We start from the raw sequence: 19,387 nt of genomic DNA, 5'->3' as shown, positions 1-19,387 counted from the left end.
TAATTTACTGTTCACCAGAAAAAAAGATCCATTTGGGTTACTTTTTTAAAAAGTAGTCATAAAATTGTAAAGGGTTTATATTCTATGAAAATATATGTTAGTGTGAAAAGCTAACAGCATTCCATCTATGTAACTTACCAAAGGAAGATTAAGAAGCAAGTGGTTTGTGTTTTACACCTATCCATACAGGGCCATGGTATAGAATGTGACAGGACTTTTTCATCCAGTAGACAAAAGTATGAAATGAAAAAAAAAGCCCAGTAGAATATAAAACATAGCTTTTTAAATAAAGGAAAAATACATTTTATTCCTAGTTTTCTTGTGCTTATGAATTACTTGGCGTTTGGTACACCAGCTATTTGAGATGGTGATGCTGTGATGTTTAGCAATCCACATCCATGAGTGCAGGGCAGCCCTGCCTGCTTTTGATCAGCTGAGACTGAGCTGCATCCTGTAGACACATATGTGTCATGTGTTCCCTGGACATGCTGTGATCCCGTCTTTCCTGACTTTTCTCTGAAGGTGAATTTGGGGAAGTCTGCAGTGGGCGGCTGAAGCTGCAGGGAAAGCGTGAGTTTCCAGTGGCTATCAAAACCCTGAAGGTTGGCTACACAGAGAAACAGAGGAGAGATTTCTTGGGAGAAGCAAGCATCATGGGGCAGTTTGATCACCCCAACATCATCCACCTGGAAGGCGTCGTCACAAAAAGTAGGTACAAGTTGGTGTGGACTGCTCTTCTTGAACTCTGGCCAATGGGAGAGTTGGTCAGGGGAAGAAGACTGAAGTTATTCACTTTTTGACTGCACCTTTCTTAATTCCTCAAAAAAAAGTGAACTCCATTGCCTGAAGTGTCACACTTGATAGGTCCAGCCAGAAACAGGTTCCCCAACACAGTAAAGGGGGTTTGTGCCCAAAGAGTTTTGGTGTTCATCCAGCTACAATGATAATAGCTAAAATGATACAAAACTGTAACTGCCTCTGCAGACCTTGCCTCACTTTGGCATAATATGCATGATTTAAGAGCAAAGCCTCTTTGAAGGCCCAAAATCAAATGACACAGAAATGGGAGGTGCTTTTGGCCAATCTCATGCAGTGTGTAGATGATAGAGATGGTAATATGTCTGGGATATCTGGATGCCAGTGGAGTGTACTGCCTGATTCCTGCCTTGCAAGTAGATTCAGCAGCAAATACCACCTGCAAAATGCAAAAGCATTTTGAACACAGCAACACCAAGCCAACCCCTAAGTTTTCCAAGCAGACTTGCCTCTTATTTCTGCCTTTATTTGTTCACTTTTGAAACCACATGATCCCCAAGGTGAGCAAAGATGTGCTAGGAAGTAGGAAGTGATTTCTCAGGCAGGGAAATGAGGAAGATTTTGCTACCAAGAGTCTAGGAGAGGGGGGGAACCCATACCACAACCCCTGATGATTTCTAGATGTCATGTTTTGAGAAACCACTGAAGCAAAGCCCACAAGAGGGTAGTACTGATGGTCTAGTGATCATTCACATAGTATGTGAGCAAGAACAGAAGGTTTCCAGAAGCAGAGAAGAAGAACGGGATTGTAGCTGAAAATGACAGGACTGTATAAAACCACAGTTAAGGCAAGGTCCCCCTGGGATCTGATAGTGATGCCCCTGGTAGTAGTTGCCCATGATGCTGGCACATAGATTATGAGTGGAGTTGAGGGCTTGAGGAAAATGTGAAATGTTGGCAAAACATCTCAGCACAAGAGTTATTGAGATCTGACTTTCCAGTTAGCAAAACCTTCCATAACTTTCCCAGCCCAGTTCTTCTCCGAATTACTGTATGCACTGAAGATAAGGGCAGGGAAAGGGACAGCACATCCAAATGTGCCCAGTCCAAGCCTCTCTGTCTGTTGGTGCTGTACTGAGGCTGTCGAAAATGTGCAAAGGTGTTGTTACGCATTCATTTTAAAGCCTTGGAGGATCTACAGTATTTGCATCAAGGATTATTTTGTTGAAAAGAGCTACTACTTTATTTTAAGGTGTCCCTTAAGTGCAGAAGCACCAGCCTCACAAGTGTGAATGGCTGTCTCCCCTCTTGTCTTAATGTTTGGCAACATCAGAGCTTAGCTACTACTGTTCAAGGGGCGGTGTTTGGTGCCATGTGGCTGCTCTTGGTACTATTTGTCATTAATCAGAGGAAGTGTCTCCAACATTAGTTCTTTTTCAGAGCTGCACTAGGCAAGGTATAGAGATGCTAGCTGTTCATCTGGTTCATATCCTTATAACCTACACAAAATAAATGCCGTTTTGCAATCAGCAGCCTTTTCTTGCATTTTTCCCCATGAAATTGCATTTCCTAAGACTTTTAAGAGAAGAAAAAAAAAAAAATAGATTTCTCCTAAATATTGAATAAATATCAAAATCTCTCACAGACACCTTGTGTAACCCTTAATACATAAAAACTCCAATTTCTAGTCCTCCAGGGATGTGGAATATTGGGCAGGAAGAGACTGATGATTAGACATCCATGAAAGCTGCTGTTGGCATGGGCTTGAGTCTTTCTGACCACTGGGGCCTCAGGGGGTGGATGGGAAATCCCACTTTCAGAGAGAATGTCCCTCCCTAGCAAGCTGCCTTTTATATAAAGTGGCTGTCTGCTCCAAAGACTGTGGAAACACCAGAAGCTCTGCTTCTGAATTAGACTTGGAGCAACTGGAGTTTGGATACAGGGTGGGTACATGCACCCTTAGCTTGTCATTAGTTCAGTACATGCTAGTTTACTCCATTCAGAATTTCTTCCAGCAACATCTTCACAGCTTTTTTTCTTTTCTTTTACATGCACTAAAACAACTTTCATGAATCACAAACTATGTTGCTGTCTTGAAGCATTTTTTAACTTCTTTTTCCCTTCAGTGTTTCATTCATTGTCCTATTGTAGATTCAGATCTTAGAGTAAAATATCTTTGCTGCATCATGATTTATTTTGGAAGTAAATTAAGTGAAATCAAATTAGGCCATTTTTAATTCTGAAAGATAATATCATGCAGGGGCTTCATACCATTTAACTAATATAGTTCAAATGCACGCCTGAGTTAATTTGGATTAACCATCTTCATTGTCCCCTTACAGACAAGCCCTTAGCTATTTCTGCTCTACAAAGGTAGTGACAGTCCTGTTTTCATTTGCATGCCATTTGGTTGTGCTGATGGTGCGCACGTTGCATTAGTACATTGATATGAGTGTCATCCACATACAATTTATGGCCACGTAATGCCAGCAGGAGGGAGCCCTGCTGACGCAGAGAGTCAGCCCAGTGCTTTAGAAGGGCCAATGTTTACTTTTAATTTACTTCGTTGAAAGCTATCTATTTGTGTCTTTATTTCCACGCTCTTGGATATGGGGTTAATTTATTCCGTGATTACTGTCAACCTGCAGCATTCAGATAATGAAACATAAGTGCCAAAAATCTTGTTTTCTTTTCTCTGATGGCAAACAAAGGTAGGAGTCTGGAGGAGGTCCCCCAGGGCAGTGGCGTAATGAAACACCATTCTCACTTGCCTTGAAGTGTCAGAGATAAGGGACGCCATGCTACAGACAGGTGTTTAGTGTTTAAAAACAAAAAAACAAATTTAAATTTGAGGCATACCTGGGATTTTTCTTCCCTGCAAATCCACTGACACATTTGCCAACCAATAGCAATGGCTCCCTCCCGTGTGTAGCCCATGTTGTGCATAGACAGATGGCTGTCATCCTTGAAGATGGGGCCAGTTATTTTATTTAGGACTCAATATTTTTCATGATCCCAAAGTGCATTTCTCATATTAAAAGTAATACTTTTGGCAAGTTTCAAGCTCAGGCAATAGCTGTGATAGGAACTTAAAAGAATTGAAGCAGCACAGGTCTCTCATGCTGCTAAGGTAGTGTTTGCACAGCAATGAGTATTTTGATGGACAGCTTCAAAATTACCTTTGTTGTGTAGATAATTAAGCAGTAAATTAGGTAAAATAGTTAAGGTAATGGTAAAGTGGGAAAAATTAGGATCTATCTAAATGGTGGAACATGTGCCAATTTTTAGTATTTACCTTCCTGTGCATGTTGTGACACACAGCAGCTCTCGTTGATCATTTCTATGAAAGATATTTATAATGCACTTTACAAATAATTGGCAGCTCCTCTTTTGTCTGTGCTTCTTGCTAGCTAATGGAAATTGATTTAAATAAAAAATAATTTACGTGTTCTTATAAGATTTCATTGAATTTACAAGGAATGGAGCGCACCACATTAATTATTGCTATGCCATTGTGGCAAGCTAGCGAGAAATTAGATATAAAAACTGAGGAAAAACTATATATAATTACCATTAAAATGACTCGGGCATGAAAATTAATCAAACAGATTCGGAAAAACATTATTATTCCTGTCAACAATAGGAGACCAGATCTTTTGTTAAGAACTTTGATTTCCACTTGCACTCATTCCATACTTAACTAGCTTTTGTTCTGCAACATAAATATTCCTTTTCTTACTTCCAGTTGTGTTTACAAGGGTAGTCACTTGGGATTACTTGAATTAGAAGGGATGTAATCCCATCCTTTCCTGTTCTTGATTTTGGTGGCTACCAAGCTCGAGCTTCAGATCATCCTGGTTGCTCCTTTTGGGCTCCTGTTGTTACTTCAGGGTGTTAAAGCTCTAGGGAGGAGTCCAAAGAGGTTGCTGGTGCAATTTGGCCTCTTCAAGCTTTCAGCTTGGTGAAGCTGAGAAGAGGGTTGCCTGGGTTCAGCTTGCAACCTCTTACTCAGTCATCATCTAAACACTCTAGGGCTTGGTACCATAACAATATGGGATTACTTTTTCATCCCCTCCTCCTCAATTCCCCTACTTCTATATATATTCTGGGAAAAAACACTTGTCCTCTTGCTGGGACAGCAGTATCTTGGTGTAGATTTACTGTTGCATGCCTGTATATTCACATGCAGATGCACTATGAAAAGACTTCTGTATTTTCATGTTTTTTAAATAAATTGCTTACAAACTCATGCACTTTTTTTTTTCCAGGCAAACCAGTAATGATAGTGACTGAATATATGGAGAATGGTTCTCTGGATACATTTTTAAAGGTAATACTTAGATTCTTTTTCCAGAGGGACCTTGGTTAAGGTTTGGGTTGTTTACAGAGGGTTAATATCAATGAAAATGTTTGCTGGGTAGTGGTGCTGTCTGGAGGGAGGAGTAACTCAGTCGTCTGTTTGATCTACATTTACACAGCATCATGAAGGACCTGGTGCATGCATTGATACAAACAGACAAGAATAAATTGGAGGATATTATGTTTATTTTAGAAGGCAGTTGCCTGCATGGAAATTATTAACTTCTCCTGAAAAATTTGATGTTTCAAGAGCACATCCACACTGCATCATGGCAAACTTGACAGAGTTTTTCCATGAAACGTAAGAACTAGAAAAGGGAAGATAGGGGAAGTGGTTAGAAATGCAATGTGACAACATGAGGAAGAGCCCCTACCCCCAAATATTCATGTGTGAATATTTTACAGGTAGGATTTTGCAATTCGATACCATTCAGTTGGGCTGGCTGAAAAACAGCCCATCTTGGTTCCCTTATATGCACAGCTACAAGTGTTCACTCCCAGTCACAGTCTCTTTATCAGTCACCAGTGGAAACAGCTTGCTCCTTGATCTCCAGTTAAAAGAACTACATTTCCTTAGCTTTGTCTCTAGAGATCCTAATCTAAACAGTGAAACTTAGAAAAGCTTCGTGGTCAGAGCGTGGAAGTAATGAATTATTAATTTTCCTGATTTTCTTCCCTGGAGACTTCCCTTTGCATTTTTATTCATGCACACACAATCCTGAGGGTGCAGAGACTCTCAACTCATCAAATGTCTCCTTCCTTTTGCAGAAGAATGATGGGCAGTTCACAGTCATTCAGTTGGTTGGGATGCTACGAGGCATTGCATCGGGAATGAAGTACCTGTCTGACATGGGTTATGTACACAGGGATCTGGCTGCCAGGAATATCCTGATCAACAGTAACCTAGTCTGCAAGGTGTCAGACTTCGGCCTCTCCAGAGTCCTAGAAGATGACCCTGAAGCAGCATACACAACCAGGGTGAGTTAGGAGGATTTAGTTAGGATTGAGATCAAGAAAACCTTATTCCCTGCCACATTTTAGTGTTCAGGCTCTGTAGCAAAGAGGTTTCTACAAATCCAGGACCTCTAAACTGTGCATGAGGGGTTGATCTGATGTTAACAGTTAAGTTCAGAATGGGTACATGAGTCAAATAGCAGGCTTTGCAAAGTTGCCATGCTTCCAACTCTACTCTGACCTCTTTGGTGAATACTAAAGGGAGGAAAGAACAATTGCTTTGCTCAGGTACCCATGTGGAGATGTAAGCCATGATCTTCGGAATAATTTGACTGTTTTAAAATGTTGGTAAGTGTGTAATGAATGCCCATTGCAAATAATGCACATTGCCCCCAGTGTTACCCTGAGTAATTTGACGGTAATTTCTCCCAACCCGAGAGAGCTTCTCCAGCCTCAGTGCTCTGACCCTGTTCATCCTTGGTCAATCAACCCACCTATCCTATTGCGAGGCCACATGGCCCCAGCACTGAAGAGGGGGAGTGGACCCATCCTCAGCAGCACAGACTTGGAGAGAGCCTCCAATATTAATGGCAGTGATTGGCACACCTGGACGTGTCCTATTAGCGTGTTTTTCCAAGGGTGTTGTTTTGCGGGTGGTGGGAGCTCTCTTAAGTCACATTGCCAGTTCCTGCAGAGATCTGGGAAAGGTCTTTCAGCTCTTGGCAGTCACAGCCCCACAATGGGACTCAGTGCACAGCTGGACTAGCACTTCCCTGCAGGATGGAGGGCTCTCGGCCAGCCCTGCTGTAGCTGCAGTGTGCTGCCATGTGCTAATTGGCACTGCTGAGAATCTGGCCCCTCACTTAAGGCATACCCTGATAAGGCTGTGAATAATTATTGGAAGAAGAGACTTCATAAAAGTTGCTTTGGAAGCATGTTCCAAACCCTGTTATTTTTCCAATAACAAACACTGTGAGGGGTCATTCAGGGAGACCTTGCAATATTTAGCTCAACAGTAAGAGGAAGTGACTTCACAGTAAATATTTTTTTAATAAATCATGGGAGACAACTCTTTAAACCCAATGAGAAAAGTATTCCTTAGTCCAAAATCCCCTTTCCCTCCCCTGTTCCTTCTCAGAGCTGGTCTGAAGTTTGATTTCTAAAATGATAGAAAGGGGAAAAGGAAACAGCAAAGCACATTTGACAGCTGTGGCATCATTTTCAGTCCCACAACAGAGGCTAAGCAGGCTGGTCTTTGCACACACAGATTTCTGTGCCTACACAGATCCCTCTGCAGGATCGGGACTGCATTTAAAAAAAAAAAAAGGCATTACTTCCGCAGCAATTTGCATGAAGCCCTCATTAGATCAAAGTCTTCCTTGGCTTCAGAGCTGTCTGTTCCTCCCCCGCTCGCTCTCAGAAATGGAGGAACTGTATTCCCTTACCAACCCGTGCAACATAATTGAGATGTTGATCCTATACATGTCCCAGCATTCAAACAACATTCAAACAACAAACCTTCAGGACAGCCAATTAGTAGGCAGCCTACAAATGCTTATGGGCTGAGATAATGTGGAAAGGGGCCCCATGCTGTCAAACAGATTTACTTTAAAATTCGATGTCTCTTTCCAGAGAGAAAATAACATCCCTTGGTGCTCTGAGGAGAGCTGTTTCGTCTTCTTTTACATGTTCTCTGCCCTCCTCTGCAATCTGTTTTTTGTGGTTTTTTTCCATTTCTTTTCCATTTAGGGAGGGAAGATCCCCATCCGATGGACAGCACCTGAAGCAATTGCCTTCCGCAAATTCACATCGGCCAGCGACGTCTGGAGCTATGGCATTGTAATGTGGGAGGTGATGTCCTACGGCGAGAGGCCTTACTGGGAAATGACAAACCAAGATGTAAGCACGTGTGAGAGTTACTGTGTGATGGGACTTTGAGGCTCAGCATTCATTCTGCAATCAGAAAGGCAGAGTGGGGACAAGATGAGGACAGCTGCTGTAAAAATGGCTTTGCTCCCCCATGCCAGACAGAAATGATCCTCCCATTTGATGCTCCATTTTTTTGCAGCAACCCAGAACAGGCTGTGCACAGAGGGAAATGTGTCTGCACAGAGGCAAGCCTGCTTCCCCCAGCAGACTGCTGGAGCTTCACTAATGTTGTTAGAGCTGGAGCCTGTCCCTCCTCTGCTTAATGACAAAGGCCTGCCAGGGAATAGAAGCTGATAAACTGGCAGCATTTCAATTGTGTGTTCAAACCCCTGCTGCCATGTAAAGCAGCAACTCAAGGGAGTCATGGTAAGGGCTTTGTTTCCATGCACAAAAGCTGGGTGATTTGATCTAGTGACAGCAGTCCACAGAGCTGCATCTTGGTTGTTCATGCATTGCTGATCTCAAGAGAGTAGTTTTGCTCCTGTTGTGAACATCTTGTAAGTTTGTGCTAACAAAAGCTCTTATGATTCATTTGTACACTACCCTTCAAGTAGTGTCCCCTTGCTCCGAGGTTCCATTGCCCCTTGAGCTTCTGACCTGAAGGCCACCCTCTGAAGCATCTCCAAACAGGGACGTGCCTGGGGACACTGTCTCCTGTCTGACTTCAGCTCCAATCCCAGCCTGGCTAAGGATCCCTTGTTCCTACTTCAGGGCTACATTCTACCCTGAGCTCACCGTCAAAATCTGTTCTTGTCCAAGGGTAAAAGACTTAAGCCTGAGGTTGCCAGATTTTCTAGGCCCCTCCTTCCTCTTCACATCTCCAAGAACCATGACAGTGAAGGTCTCTGAGGATGCCAACTAACACATGAGGTCGGATTCACCATGAGGTATGCGGGGCAGCCCTGCTGCCTGTGGAGATCCTACCTCTGGATGGGTTTTCACCATGGGTTTCCTCTGATCACATCATCTGATGTTTTATCCTTTCTTCTTTTTTTAAGCAACATCCCTATCGCCATGACTTTCTGCCGTTTCACTGGCAGCAAAGGCTCTGGCTGAGCATTCTGCATCTCCTGCATTTTTTTTGCGAACCTTTGCCGTCAGTGGATGTTACTACCTGTCATGCTGAGCTGCTGTCTCATCTCACTTTGAGTCCAGGCATGGAAGCAGGTGGTACCTTTGAGACAGTCATGCCACCTGAGCACGTTGTTTGGCATGAATGCCCCACCGCTTCTGCATTGCTGAGGCTGTCACATTTGCAGGAAGTTTGGTAAAGCAGTATGTGTCTACACAGGGATTTATCTCAATCAAATACAGAGACTTTCTTCCATAGTCTGTACAGAGAATGCAGCACTTGAGAGCCAAGCTTTTTCACTCACACTGAGCACTGTAACTATCTTTAGTGCTGATGCACTGGCATGGCACAGATGTTGTTCAGTAAATGCCAGGCTATGATTAAGGCTGGTGCCAGTGAAATAATGCTCCATGGCCAGGGGAGTCCCTTGTCTGGATCGTAACATATAAACATCCACACTTTGCAGAACTGTTTCAAAAAACCCAAATGCCTCCATACACTGTGGGGCATAGAGTGAATTTCACACTTGCCTGGTGTGAAAGCAGAAAGCAGAGGACTGGTGAGATATTTATGAGCATCAGTTCCTGCTCCAGCTTTGCTTGTGTAACCTCTGTGTGTTACTTGCCTCTGCCTATGTGCAGATGGCAAGTGCCTGGATGGTGGTGGCCTCGGACCTTAATTCAGGGCTGGGGCATGTTCCTCCTGCAATTTTTGCCTTCCTCTTTCATCTCCTCTACTTCTTTCCTCTCTGCTTGTGTTGAGAGAAGAGTTGGTGGTATTAGATACAGCATTGGCTTTTGTGCAGAGGACCAAGGGGTCACATGAGTTTTGGACTCTGTTGCACCAGAGTTTCTTGTTGCATGGCTTGTAATTAAAGCACATCATTTGCAAGCAGAATTGATGATGAGAAAAATTATTCTCACCATGTTACAGATGGATTGCTTTAAAGAAGGTGCAGTGCAAGAGGATAGCAGTGTTGTACCTGTAAAGGCCACAAACCATATTTTAAATTCATACTGTTCTCTGGATGGCCCTCTAAAAATATGCTTTGGTTTGACCACAAGATAAAGCTTTGATGCAGGAATCATTGAGAGGAATTTCGTGACCCATGTTGCACAGGTTGCTAAGATAAATGATCACAGTGGTTGCTTTATAGTATTCAGAGTGGTGGATTTATGAAACACAGAGCTAAAAGTGTTGCTTTGGTTTACTGGAACGGACTATCCCAAATGTCCTCTCACAAACATCCAGTTCAGACATCCCAATCCATAAGTGAGTAATGCTTGTCCAGAAGAGGGAGAGGGACAAAAATGCCTCCTTAGGTGCAAATTTTAGCGCCTCAAGTCTTACAAAGCAGTATGCACCAGTGAAAGGAAAATGTGCCATTTTCTCATTTTCTAAGCATTGTGTTGACTACAAGTGACTTGGTCTTTTTTGTTTCATTCTTTTGCTCATCTTATTGCTAGAACTCAGAGGGTACCTTCAGATGCAGGAGGGTATTTCAGCGTCCTAGCTCCTCACAGTATTTTGATACCATTTACATTGTATGGCCAGGATGAACGACATCCTGTAAATTGAGTTAACACTATTGATTGTGCTGTTACTGCCAGGAATATCAAACACGCATAACCCCACTGCAGATGTAGTTCAGATATTCTGAGCTGGTGCCAGATGGTCTGCTCCCTGTCTTGCTACTATTTTCTTTCTGCTACAGCTGGAGGGGGATCCATTACTGTTATAAATACACACATGGGCACAGCAAATAATATTCTCATGGCTGTGCCACACCAAGGCTTTTTTTATAGGGCAGCTGCAAATTTGGAATCAGGGACCAGCTGGAAAGCATGATGTGAAGAACAGATAGTGCAGATACCATACTGTAGTGGGGCTGGGTTTTGATGCTGGGAGCAACAGCCAGATCTTCGAAGAGATTGTCTTGCAAGTGTAGGTTGGGTGGAGAGTGGTGCAACTGCTCCACCGACAGATGAAATCTTAGATGGGTGCACAAAGACTGCATACATTGTGGCCGAGATCTTCAGATGTGCTCGCTACCCTTGGAGGAGATCATAAAGCCTCACCTAACTGCCTCTCTACTGCGTACATCCTTAGGGAGTTTGAGGTTCCTGCTACTGCTGCTCATCCAGCCTGGCTCATTCCTAGGACTCTTCCACTTAACAAAAAGCTCTGTGATGGAGAACAATTCAAAAGCAATTCATCCCATCCTGAATTTTGGAGCCTTCTGAAATGCAATGCCAGCCTGATGCAGCTCTTCCTGTACTGCTCATCTAGGTCTAAAGGTCACAAAAACAACTTCCATCCTAACCCCTTAGCCTTCTTTTTAAATACAGGATGTTTTCAAATCATGAGATGGTGCCTAGAATGAATGTTATCTGTGGCATTCAGTTCTTGGAGTCCTGCAGTGAAGCACTGTGGTTTTCCACATAGCAAATATCTGCTTCCACCCTCTTTTGGTCAAGGAGTCTTGGGAGTGGAGGGTGTGAAGATGGGCTGCTGGAACTCTCTTGACACAGACGCAGACCCTTGTGGCTTGAAATGTGAGCTGCATTCTCCTGAAAATTGTCGTGGTTCAAAATGGGAACTGCTGGGCTTGGAGCCCTGCTGTAAATCTGCCCCAAACTGGGGAAAACAAGTCGCTTTCTTCAATTCTGCCCTCAATTATTCATTTCTGCCTTTCAAGAGGGCAGGCAGCACATGTGCATACCACTTGTTTTAGATATAAAACCATAGATGGTTTGTATTTGAAATCAGTGCAACAACTCCCCTGGTTTTAATTTACATACTCTTGGGCTGACATTTTAAATTCCTGGCAGAAATGTGGCCACACTGAGAAACGACTAGACCCAGACAGTATTGAATGATATATGAGATGGTTGTTCAGCCTCTGCCTTGAATCCATCCATCAATTAGCATTCAAAGTCTCTTTTGAAATCCAGTCAGACGTTTATTACTGTAATACAAATTTGTGGTCTAGCACATGCCTTTTCATTAAAAAAGAAACCAACATCTGAATAAACAAAATCAGTGCACTCCATGAAGATGCCAGGAAACCCTGTAGGTTGCTTTTTGTGGACTTAGCATAGGCTCCAAGGGTTTCCTGCCATATAACCTATCGACCGCAAACTGAGCTTTGAACAAGTACAACCTGGCAATCTAGCCCCCTGGTTGCAGCAGTGCCTTGGCTTTCTAGATTTACTTTGCAGTGACCAAAAATTGAGTTATTCAACATCCCACAGAAAATATGAAAGATAGAGGGTTCAGTGGGCTTGCCTTTTATGCGCAGAATTGGGGTGTGGCAGGATTCTACATGAGTCTATTGCTGGTTCCAAATTTCTGTATTTAAGTCAAGTTGCATTTGGGAAAAAGGCAAGAGGAAGAAAAGCCTTGTGTTTTGTCTACCGTAGGTGATTAAAGCTGTGGAGGAAGGCTATCGCCTGCCAAGTCCCATGGACTGCCCTGCTGCTCTTTACCAACTAATGCTCGACTGCTGGCAGAAAGACCGCAACAGCAGGCCCAAGTTTGACGAAATTGTCAGCATGTTGGACAAACTCATCCGTAACCCAAGCAGCTTGAAGACGTTGGTTAATGCATCGAGCAGGTACAAACGCAAGCCAGAACCATTTTTCAGATCAAGCTCCTTGTCTGAAAACCCACCACTGGGGTTGAATTCTCTCTGATTATTTAGCCTGTGTGCATCTGTGGGTGGATGTTCCTCCAGCTTCATTATGTCCGGGAGAGTTTTCTCAAATCAACTTTTTCTATTGTAGTCAGCAGCCAGGTGAGCAGTTCACTTACTCTAAATGCAATGCTGCTGCGACAAAGAAAATTACTGTGGTCTGTCTTTTAGAAACAGGAGTTTCAGCAGTATTTATAGGTCTATGATAAAGCTACCTGTGCTCTACTCCAAGGTTAGAGACAGCAAGACTTGAGTGCATGAAGTAAATGCTGCTCAAATTGTCTGCCTGTTGACTTTATTTTGGTAATAAAAATGAAGAGTATCTCTTGGCTAAACTTTTTGGATGTGCAAAGCTCAGAGATGTCCAGGAACATCCTTTCACAACTACTCCCAGGCATGCTAGGCACCACTAAAAGTTGTGAGAGACTTGGTAATCATGAGAGGATCTTTGTGGTTTCCAACGCACTCAAACACTTTGCTAAAACCACATTAAATAAATAGAGCAGCCAGTTTGCATTTAAACATGAATCTGAATAGCTACACAGCTACAAGTAAGGTAAGCACAGTCGAGAAACAAAGCTGCACTTGGGGAAAAAGAGCTAAATATTTTTTAGTGAGTTTTAGTACTGGCTTCTCCACCATACTGGAGTCTTGGACAGGATTTTTCTGTGAGCCATCAGTGTTGCTGATACTCAGTCCCTTGCAAGGTCATGAAGGAGTAATGAATATGTATATCACTGATGCTTCACTGGTGGCAGTGGAGCTCCCCTAATTAACACTGGATAAGGCCCTTCAGAAAGACTTATTCTCAGAGAAGGGAAAAAAAAGAGATGTTGTTTTCCTAGGACAGGTATGAGGGAAATAAGTTGAGGTTAGACTGGTGGTGTGGACCAAAACAGATATACTATTGTGAGCTTATAGTCATTTGTCTTCACACTTTCCAAGTGGGTCTTGCACTGCTACATGTGACCCATTTCACCTGTTGCAGCTGGGCATCTCCACAGTGGCATGTCCCCACATTTGGCATTTCATGCACTAAAAGAGAAGAACCTGAATGTTAATTTTTAAATACAAGATGGATCTGATTCCTCGGGCTATTTTACATGCATCATTTACTGTCTGAAGAAGAAATTACTCTTATTAGCAATTAGATGTAATGTCAGTGCCAGCAAACCTGCAGGAAGAAGTTTATGATAGCATAAAATATATGATATTTTTCTTTTATTTTCAGTTCAGAACAGTTATTTTCCAGGCCTGTTATACAGTGGCTCATGTACTCTTTTATACCAAACTGTTATGCCAGAAAAGGGGAGAGTAGGCAGCAAACCATTTCCTTGAGCTGCTAAGCATTTTGCTTATGTTTTATTCCATGAACAGGTCCCTGCAATTCCAATCCTCTGCCTTTCAGAGCTGCTGTGAGTATTTTTGATATGGATGGAGCACCTGAGCAGCCAGGCTTTGGGGCTGTATTTCCGTGCTCACAGATTGCTGTGCCCAGAACATAGTATTCAAAATGAATCATAATTTCAACGTAGAGCAACTGTAAAGTATTTTTTTATATATGTAATGTGTTCTTTATGGAAATTCTCATTAATGCAAATAAGGGAGGAAGTCACTCTCTACATTACAGCATGTGCATATCAGTAGGTACCTCCTGACATTAGTGATGAAAATCCACTTCTCATTATGATTACTTAGGAGTTTTGAATTTCTCATGTGTATAAAATGTTATGGGAAGCCATTATGTTCCTGGTACTGCAAGTATTCACATTTTATTGGACCCTTCAGCATTGCTATTAAGTAAACAAATAATACTAATGTGCTCATAAAATATATGAAGATTCCTGAAGTGCTATAATAATATAATATCCCAGCTCCTCTTCTAGTTGAAAGTCCTATAAATGTAATACCATCAGAGGCTGATCCAGAAAATGTTTTTTTACCTGTGGATAATAATCTTCACACTAGGCTTATGTTAGCTGTATGTCCCACTTTACAAAGCAGGCGGCAAATCTAGTTTCTTTCCTGGCTGACCTTGGACAAGCTCTCTCTGCCCTCTGCACATCATTAGTAGGGTGGTGGACCTGTCCGTGGCACGAGTCGCTTGTGCTAGGTACTCAATTGATGCTTCTGCCACGTTGAAGGGTTATTATTTGCCTGAATTGCTTCTTCCGTGCATGGCATAACTGAGCAGGTAGCAATTGCCATGGCGAGATCTGGAGTGAGGGAGCAGTTTACCTCTGGTTTCAGGGCTGGAGCATGGTTGGAGCATTGCTGCTCTCTGCAGGGCTCGCTGGATGTTGTCTGCATCTGAAACCCCCACGACTGTGCAGGAGCAGCCTCTGAAGTGTTAACAGCAGCCTACCATTGATGGACACTGCTGGGAAATGTAATTTGGGTTTCAGCTTCCAGGCCCTGGGCTGCCTTAAGTTAATTATGAGCTCTAAAGGCAGAGGAATAAAACAGAGCAGGAGAAGTGAAACTGAAGACTTTGAATTAAGAGTGACTGGGGGAGCCTGCTTGTAGCAGGGATCACTGAATTACGGAATATGCTGAGTTGGAACAGACCCACAAGGATCATCGAGTCCAACTCCTGGCTCTGCACAGGACCATCCCCAAGAGTCACACCATGTGCCCAAGAGTATTGTCCAAATGTTTGTTGAACTCTGTCAGGCTTGGTGCTGTGACCACTTCTCTGGGAAGCCTGTTCCAGCACCCAACCACCCTCTGGATGAAGAACCTTTTCCTAATATCCAACCTAAACTTCCCCTGACACAACTTCAGGCCTTTGCTTCAGGTCCTGTCACTGGTCACCACAGAGAAGAGATCAGTGCCTACCCCTCTTCTTCCCCTCACGAGGAAGTTGTAGACTGCAATGAGGTCTCCCCTCAGTCTCCTCTTCTTCAGGCTGAACAGTCCAAGTAACCTCAGCTGCTCCTCATACCTCTTTTCCTCAACCATCTTTGTTGCCCTCCTTTGGACACTCTCCGGTAGCTGAATATCTTTCTTATATTGTGGTGCCCAAAACTGCACACAATATTCAAGGCAAAGCCGCCCCACTGCAGAGCAGAGCAGAACAATCCCCTCCCTCAACCAGCTAGCAGTGCTTTGCCTGATGCCCTAGGACATGGTTGGCCCTCCTGGCTGCCAGGGCACAACGACTCAACCAGGACCCCCAGGTCCCTTTCCTCAGCACTGCTCTCCAGCATCTCATTTGCCAGTCTCTACGTACATCCAGGGTTGCCCCATCCCAGGTGTAGAATCCAGCACTTCCCCTTGTTGAACTTCATACGGTTGGTGAGTGCCCAGTCCTCTAATTTGTCAAGGTCTCTCTGCAAAGGCTGCCTGCCTTTAAGGGAGTCAACAGCTCCTCCCAGTTTTGTGTCATCTGCAAACTCGCTTAGTATCCCTTCCAGTCCTACATCCAAGTCATTCCTGAAGATGTTGAAGAGGACTGGGCCTAAGATGGAACCCCAGGTGACCAGTCCACTAGTGACCAGATGCCAGCCTGATGTAACCCCATTCAGTATTACCCTTAGTGCTCGGACCCCTGAGCCAATTGTTCACCCACCACATGATGTGTTTATCCAAGTATGCTGGACATTTTGTCCAGAAGGCTACTGTATAAGACAGTATCAAAAGCTTTACTGAAATACAAAAAGACCACCTCAACTGTCTTCCCTCGATCAACTAGGTGGGTTACCTTGTCATAAAAGGAAATCAGGTTTGATAAGCAGGACTTTTCTCTCATGAAGCTGTGCCGGCTGTGACCAATGACAGTGTTGTCTTTCAGGTGTTTCTCAATACCTCCCAGAATAATCTTCTCCATAACTTTACCAGACACTGAAGTGAGACTGACAGGCCCGCATATTCCAGGGTCCTCCTTCTTGCCCTTCTTGAAAATTGGAACAATGTTTACCAACTTTAAGCCAGCTGGGACCTCTCCACATTCCCAAGACTGCTCAAAAATCATTGAGAGAGGTTTTACAATTACATCAGCCAGCTCTTTGAGGATTCTTGCATGAATCTCATCAGACCCCATACATTTGGAGGGATCCAGCTGGAGCAGCAGATCCTGCACAATTTCAGGGTCGACTGGGAGTTGATCATTCTCGCAGTCATGGTCCTCCAGTTCGGGGCACTGAGATCCCCTTGATCTGTCATCCGTGTTGAAGACAGAGGCAAAGAATGCATTAAACACCTCTGCCTTGCCTCTGTCCCTGTTTGTGAGGTGACCATCCTCATCCTGTAGTGGTCTGATGTTATTTCTATACTGCCAGTTGCCATTAATATATTTGAACTCTTTTTATTGTCCCCCACATTTCTGGCCAGCTTCAACTCCAGCTGAGCTTTGACCACATGAATTTCTCCCTACGGTGGCAAGCAGAATCTCTGTATTCTTCCCACGTCACCTGACCTTGCTTCTACTTGGCATACACCTTCCTTTTTTGCCTTAGCTCCAAAGGAGATTGATGCTCAACCAAGCTGGCCTTCTGCCTTGTCTGCTTGACTTCTGACATTTGGGAATTGCCTGTTCCTGTGCCCTTAGGATAGGAGGTGATGTTTGAAAAGTGACCAGCACTGATGGACCCCAGCAATCTTCCCTCCTTTTTCTGCTGTTGGTAGGACCAGAAATGGCAGGAACTAACTGAAAAGTGAGTGAAGTTACAGGTGAAGGGGTGTGTTTGATACATTGCATAACAAGCCTGCTGGGAGGATTTAGGCTGCAGCAACCACTAAAAATGGAACAAGAGAATTATCTTTACCATATAAAAATACAAGTAACTTGAGTCATGTGTACATCTCGATACTGATTCTGTTTGCTTCTTTGTTTTTGCTTGTCTTTAGAGTATCAAATCTGTTGGTGGAGCACAGTCCAGTTGGGAGTGGTGCCTACAGGTCAGTGGGTGAGTGGCTGGAAGCCATCAAAATGGGCCGATACACAGAGATCTTCATGGAGAATGGATACAGTTCAATGGATGCAGTGGCTCAGGTGACCCTCGAGTAAGTAGTGCTCAGATCATTTTCACCTCATTTTTTGGAATTGCAAGGGGAAGGGGGGGGGAAGACAAACCATTCAAAAATATGCAGGGATGAGACTGCAGAAAGGGAAAATATTACCCTTTGTTTGCAGTCTACAGTTTCTCATGTAGCACCTCTATTGATGATAACAAGTGCAGGCAAGACTAAAACTCACAGTCACTACATTGGCAGCCAGCACTCTGGCTCTTTTACTCACAGATATTAATGCATGATTTTGAGTAATTGCTAGGCCATCCTCTCAACATAATAGCAGTTGATTATTTGGGGTTACCAACAAATAAAATCCCCACCCTTCTAGTAAACGTATAGGTGCTAGAGTCCCTACTGAGGTATACCAGCTTCACACCAGATTAGCTGGTTTCACGGTTGATCTGGATGTAACCAAGTGGACAGTCAAGCCCAGTAAGGCGTGGAAATAGTATTCAACAGTAACAGAAATAGATACAACCAATGCCAATGGAAGAGCATCAGCAAACCCACAGCTCTAGGGGACAGACTTCGTGGCTGAGACTCTTTCTTCTGCATGTGCCCTTGGTTTTTGCACATGAGTATGACTTCAGTTGGGGCAACAGCACTAAAATTACTTGCTAAATGCCTTGGGGCTGATAATTTGTTATGCTCAACCTTTAACTGCCTGACTTGCTTGTGTAATTATGCCAGATTTTTCTCCTACTGCCTGCCGCTCTCAAACTCGCCTCAAAGCCTACCTTTCTAGCTGGGTTAATTTGAGCTTAGTTTACTGCAGGCATTAGGGCAGAATGGGAAGAATTATGCTCCACGCTGCTTGGGAGAAGGTTGTGTCTCCTCTGACCACATGCAAATTACCAGTGCACATACAGAATTGGCGCCGAGGGTTAAGAGTAAAACAAGAAAAATCCCCACACCCCACAGAACTGCAGCATTTCCTCCTGTCTACCACAGGGCTTGCTGTGGAGCTCACTGTACAGCATAGGAGATCCTTTGCCTGTGATGCAGGTTGGTAATATCTCTATGGAGTTCAGTTTCGCATTACATACATGGAGGGAGTGCAGGAACATATCTGCTCTCACAGTGATTTTATTTGCTTCACTCATGTTATCAGTATTTGCCCCTTACACCCGGACTCATCCAGTCTTTCTTCAGGCGTTTACATGAAAACCCTGAGCTAGGGATGAAATCCTCTCTAGCAACTGTCTGGGAAGTCAGGGTGCATGGATTTCTACCTAGATCCCTTTTTGAGTTCCTGAGATTCTTACATGTTGCCTACCAGCCTAGTCCTGAAATTACATGCCACGTTACTTTGGCTTTTGAGGACTCAACAGTTTAGATTGGTAATCTACAAATGTTAGCCAAGGAAGAAGGCCATCCCCAGGATGCCCACACAGCAGCAATACTTAGTAGTTGAATGGGAAGAAGAGGGATAGGATGAAGCAGTAATTTAAGAGAAAAGGAGCATTCTCATCTATTATACCACCTCATTCTTATAACCAGAGCAAATTCTGGTAGAAAATACAGATTGTCTAAAATACATCACAGATTTATTGTTGTTACATCACATATTTATTGCTGTTTAGCTGAATTAGCCATGTCAGAAAAGAAAA

The 19,387-nt window shown here is 43.5% G+C and overlaps 1 protein-coding gene across 11 annotated transcripts in view; it reads left to right on the top strand.

The window, feature by feature from the left end:
- Positions 1-19,387, top strand: part of EPHA5 (EPH receptor A5) — a 205,471-nt gene that overhangs the window by 176,707 nt on the left and 9,377 nt on the right. For 9 of the 11 annotated variants that reach the window (XM_027635820.1, XM_027635819.1, XM_027635816.1 and 6 more), the window contains 6 exons: positions 523-708; positions 5,025-5,086; positions 5,884-6,093; positions 7,819-7,968; positions 12,493-12,686; positions 17,613-17,768. In XM_027635820.1, the coding sequence (XP_027491621.1) occupies positions 523-708; positions 5,025-5,086; positions 5,884-6,093; positions 7,819-7,968; positions 12,493-12,686; positions 17,613-17,768 (958 nt within the window). Of the gene's footprint in view, positions 1-522; positions 709-5,024; positions 5,087-5,883; positions 6,094-7,818; positions 7,969-12,492; positions 12,687-17,612; positions 17,773-19,387 lie in introns of those variants that run through there. The other 2 variants (XM_027635817.1, XM_027635815.1) reach the window with 1 other exon arrangement.

The sequence above is a fragment of the Corapipo altera genome, unplaced genomic scaffold (genome assembly GCF_003945725.1).
Source record: "Corapipo altera isolate COAL_440 unplaced genomic scaffold, ASM394572v1 22b, whole genome shotgun sequence".
In the NCBI taxonomy this organism is placed as follows: Eukaryota; Metazoa; Chordata; class Aves; order Passeriformes; family Pipridae; genus Corapipo; species Corapipo altera.
This window is presented reverse-complemented; position numbering and strand designations above follow the sequence as displayed.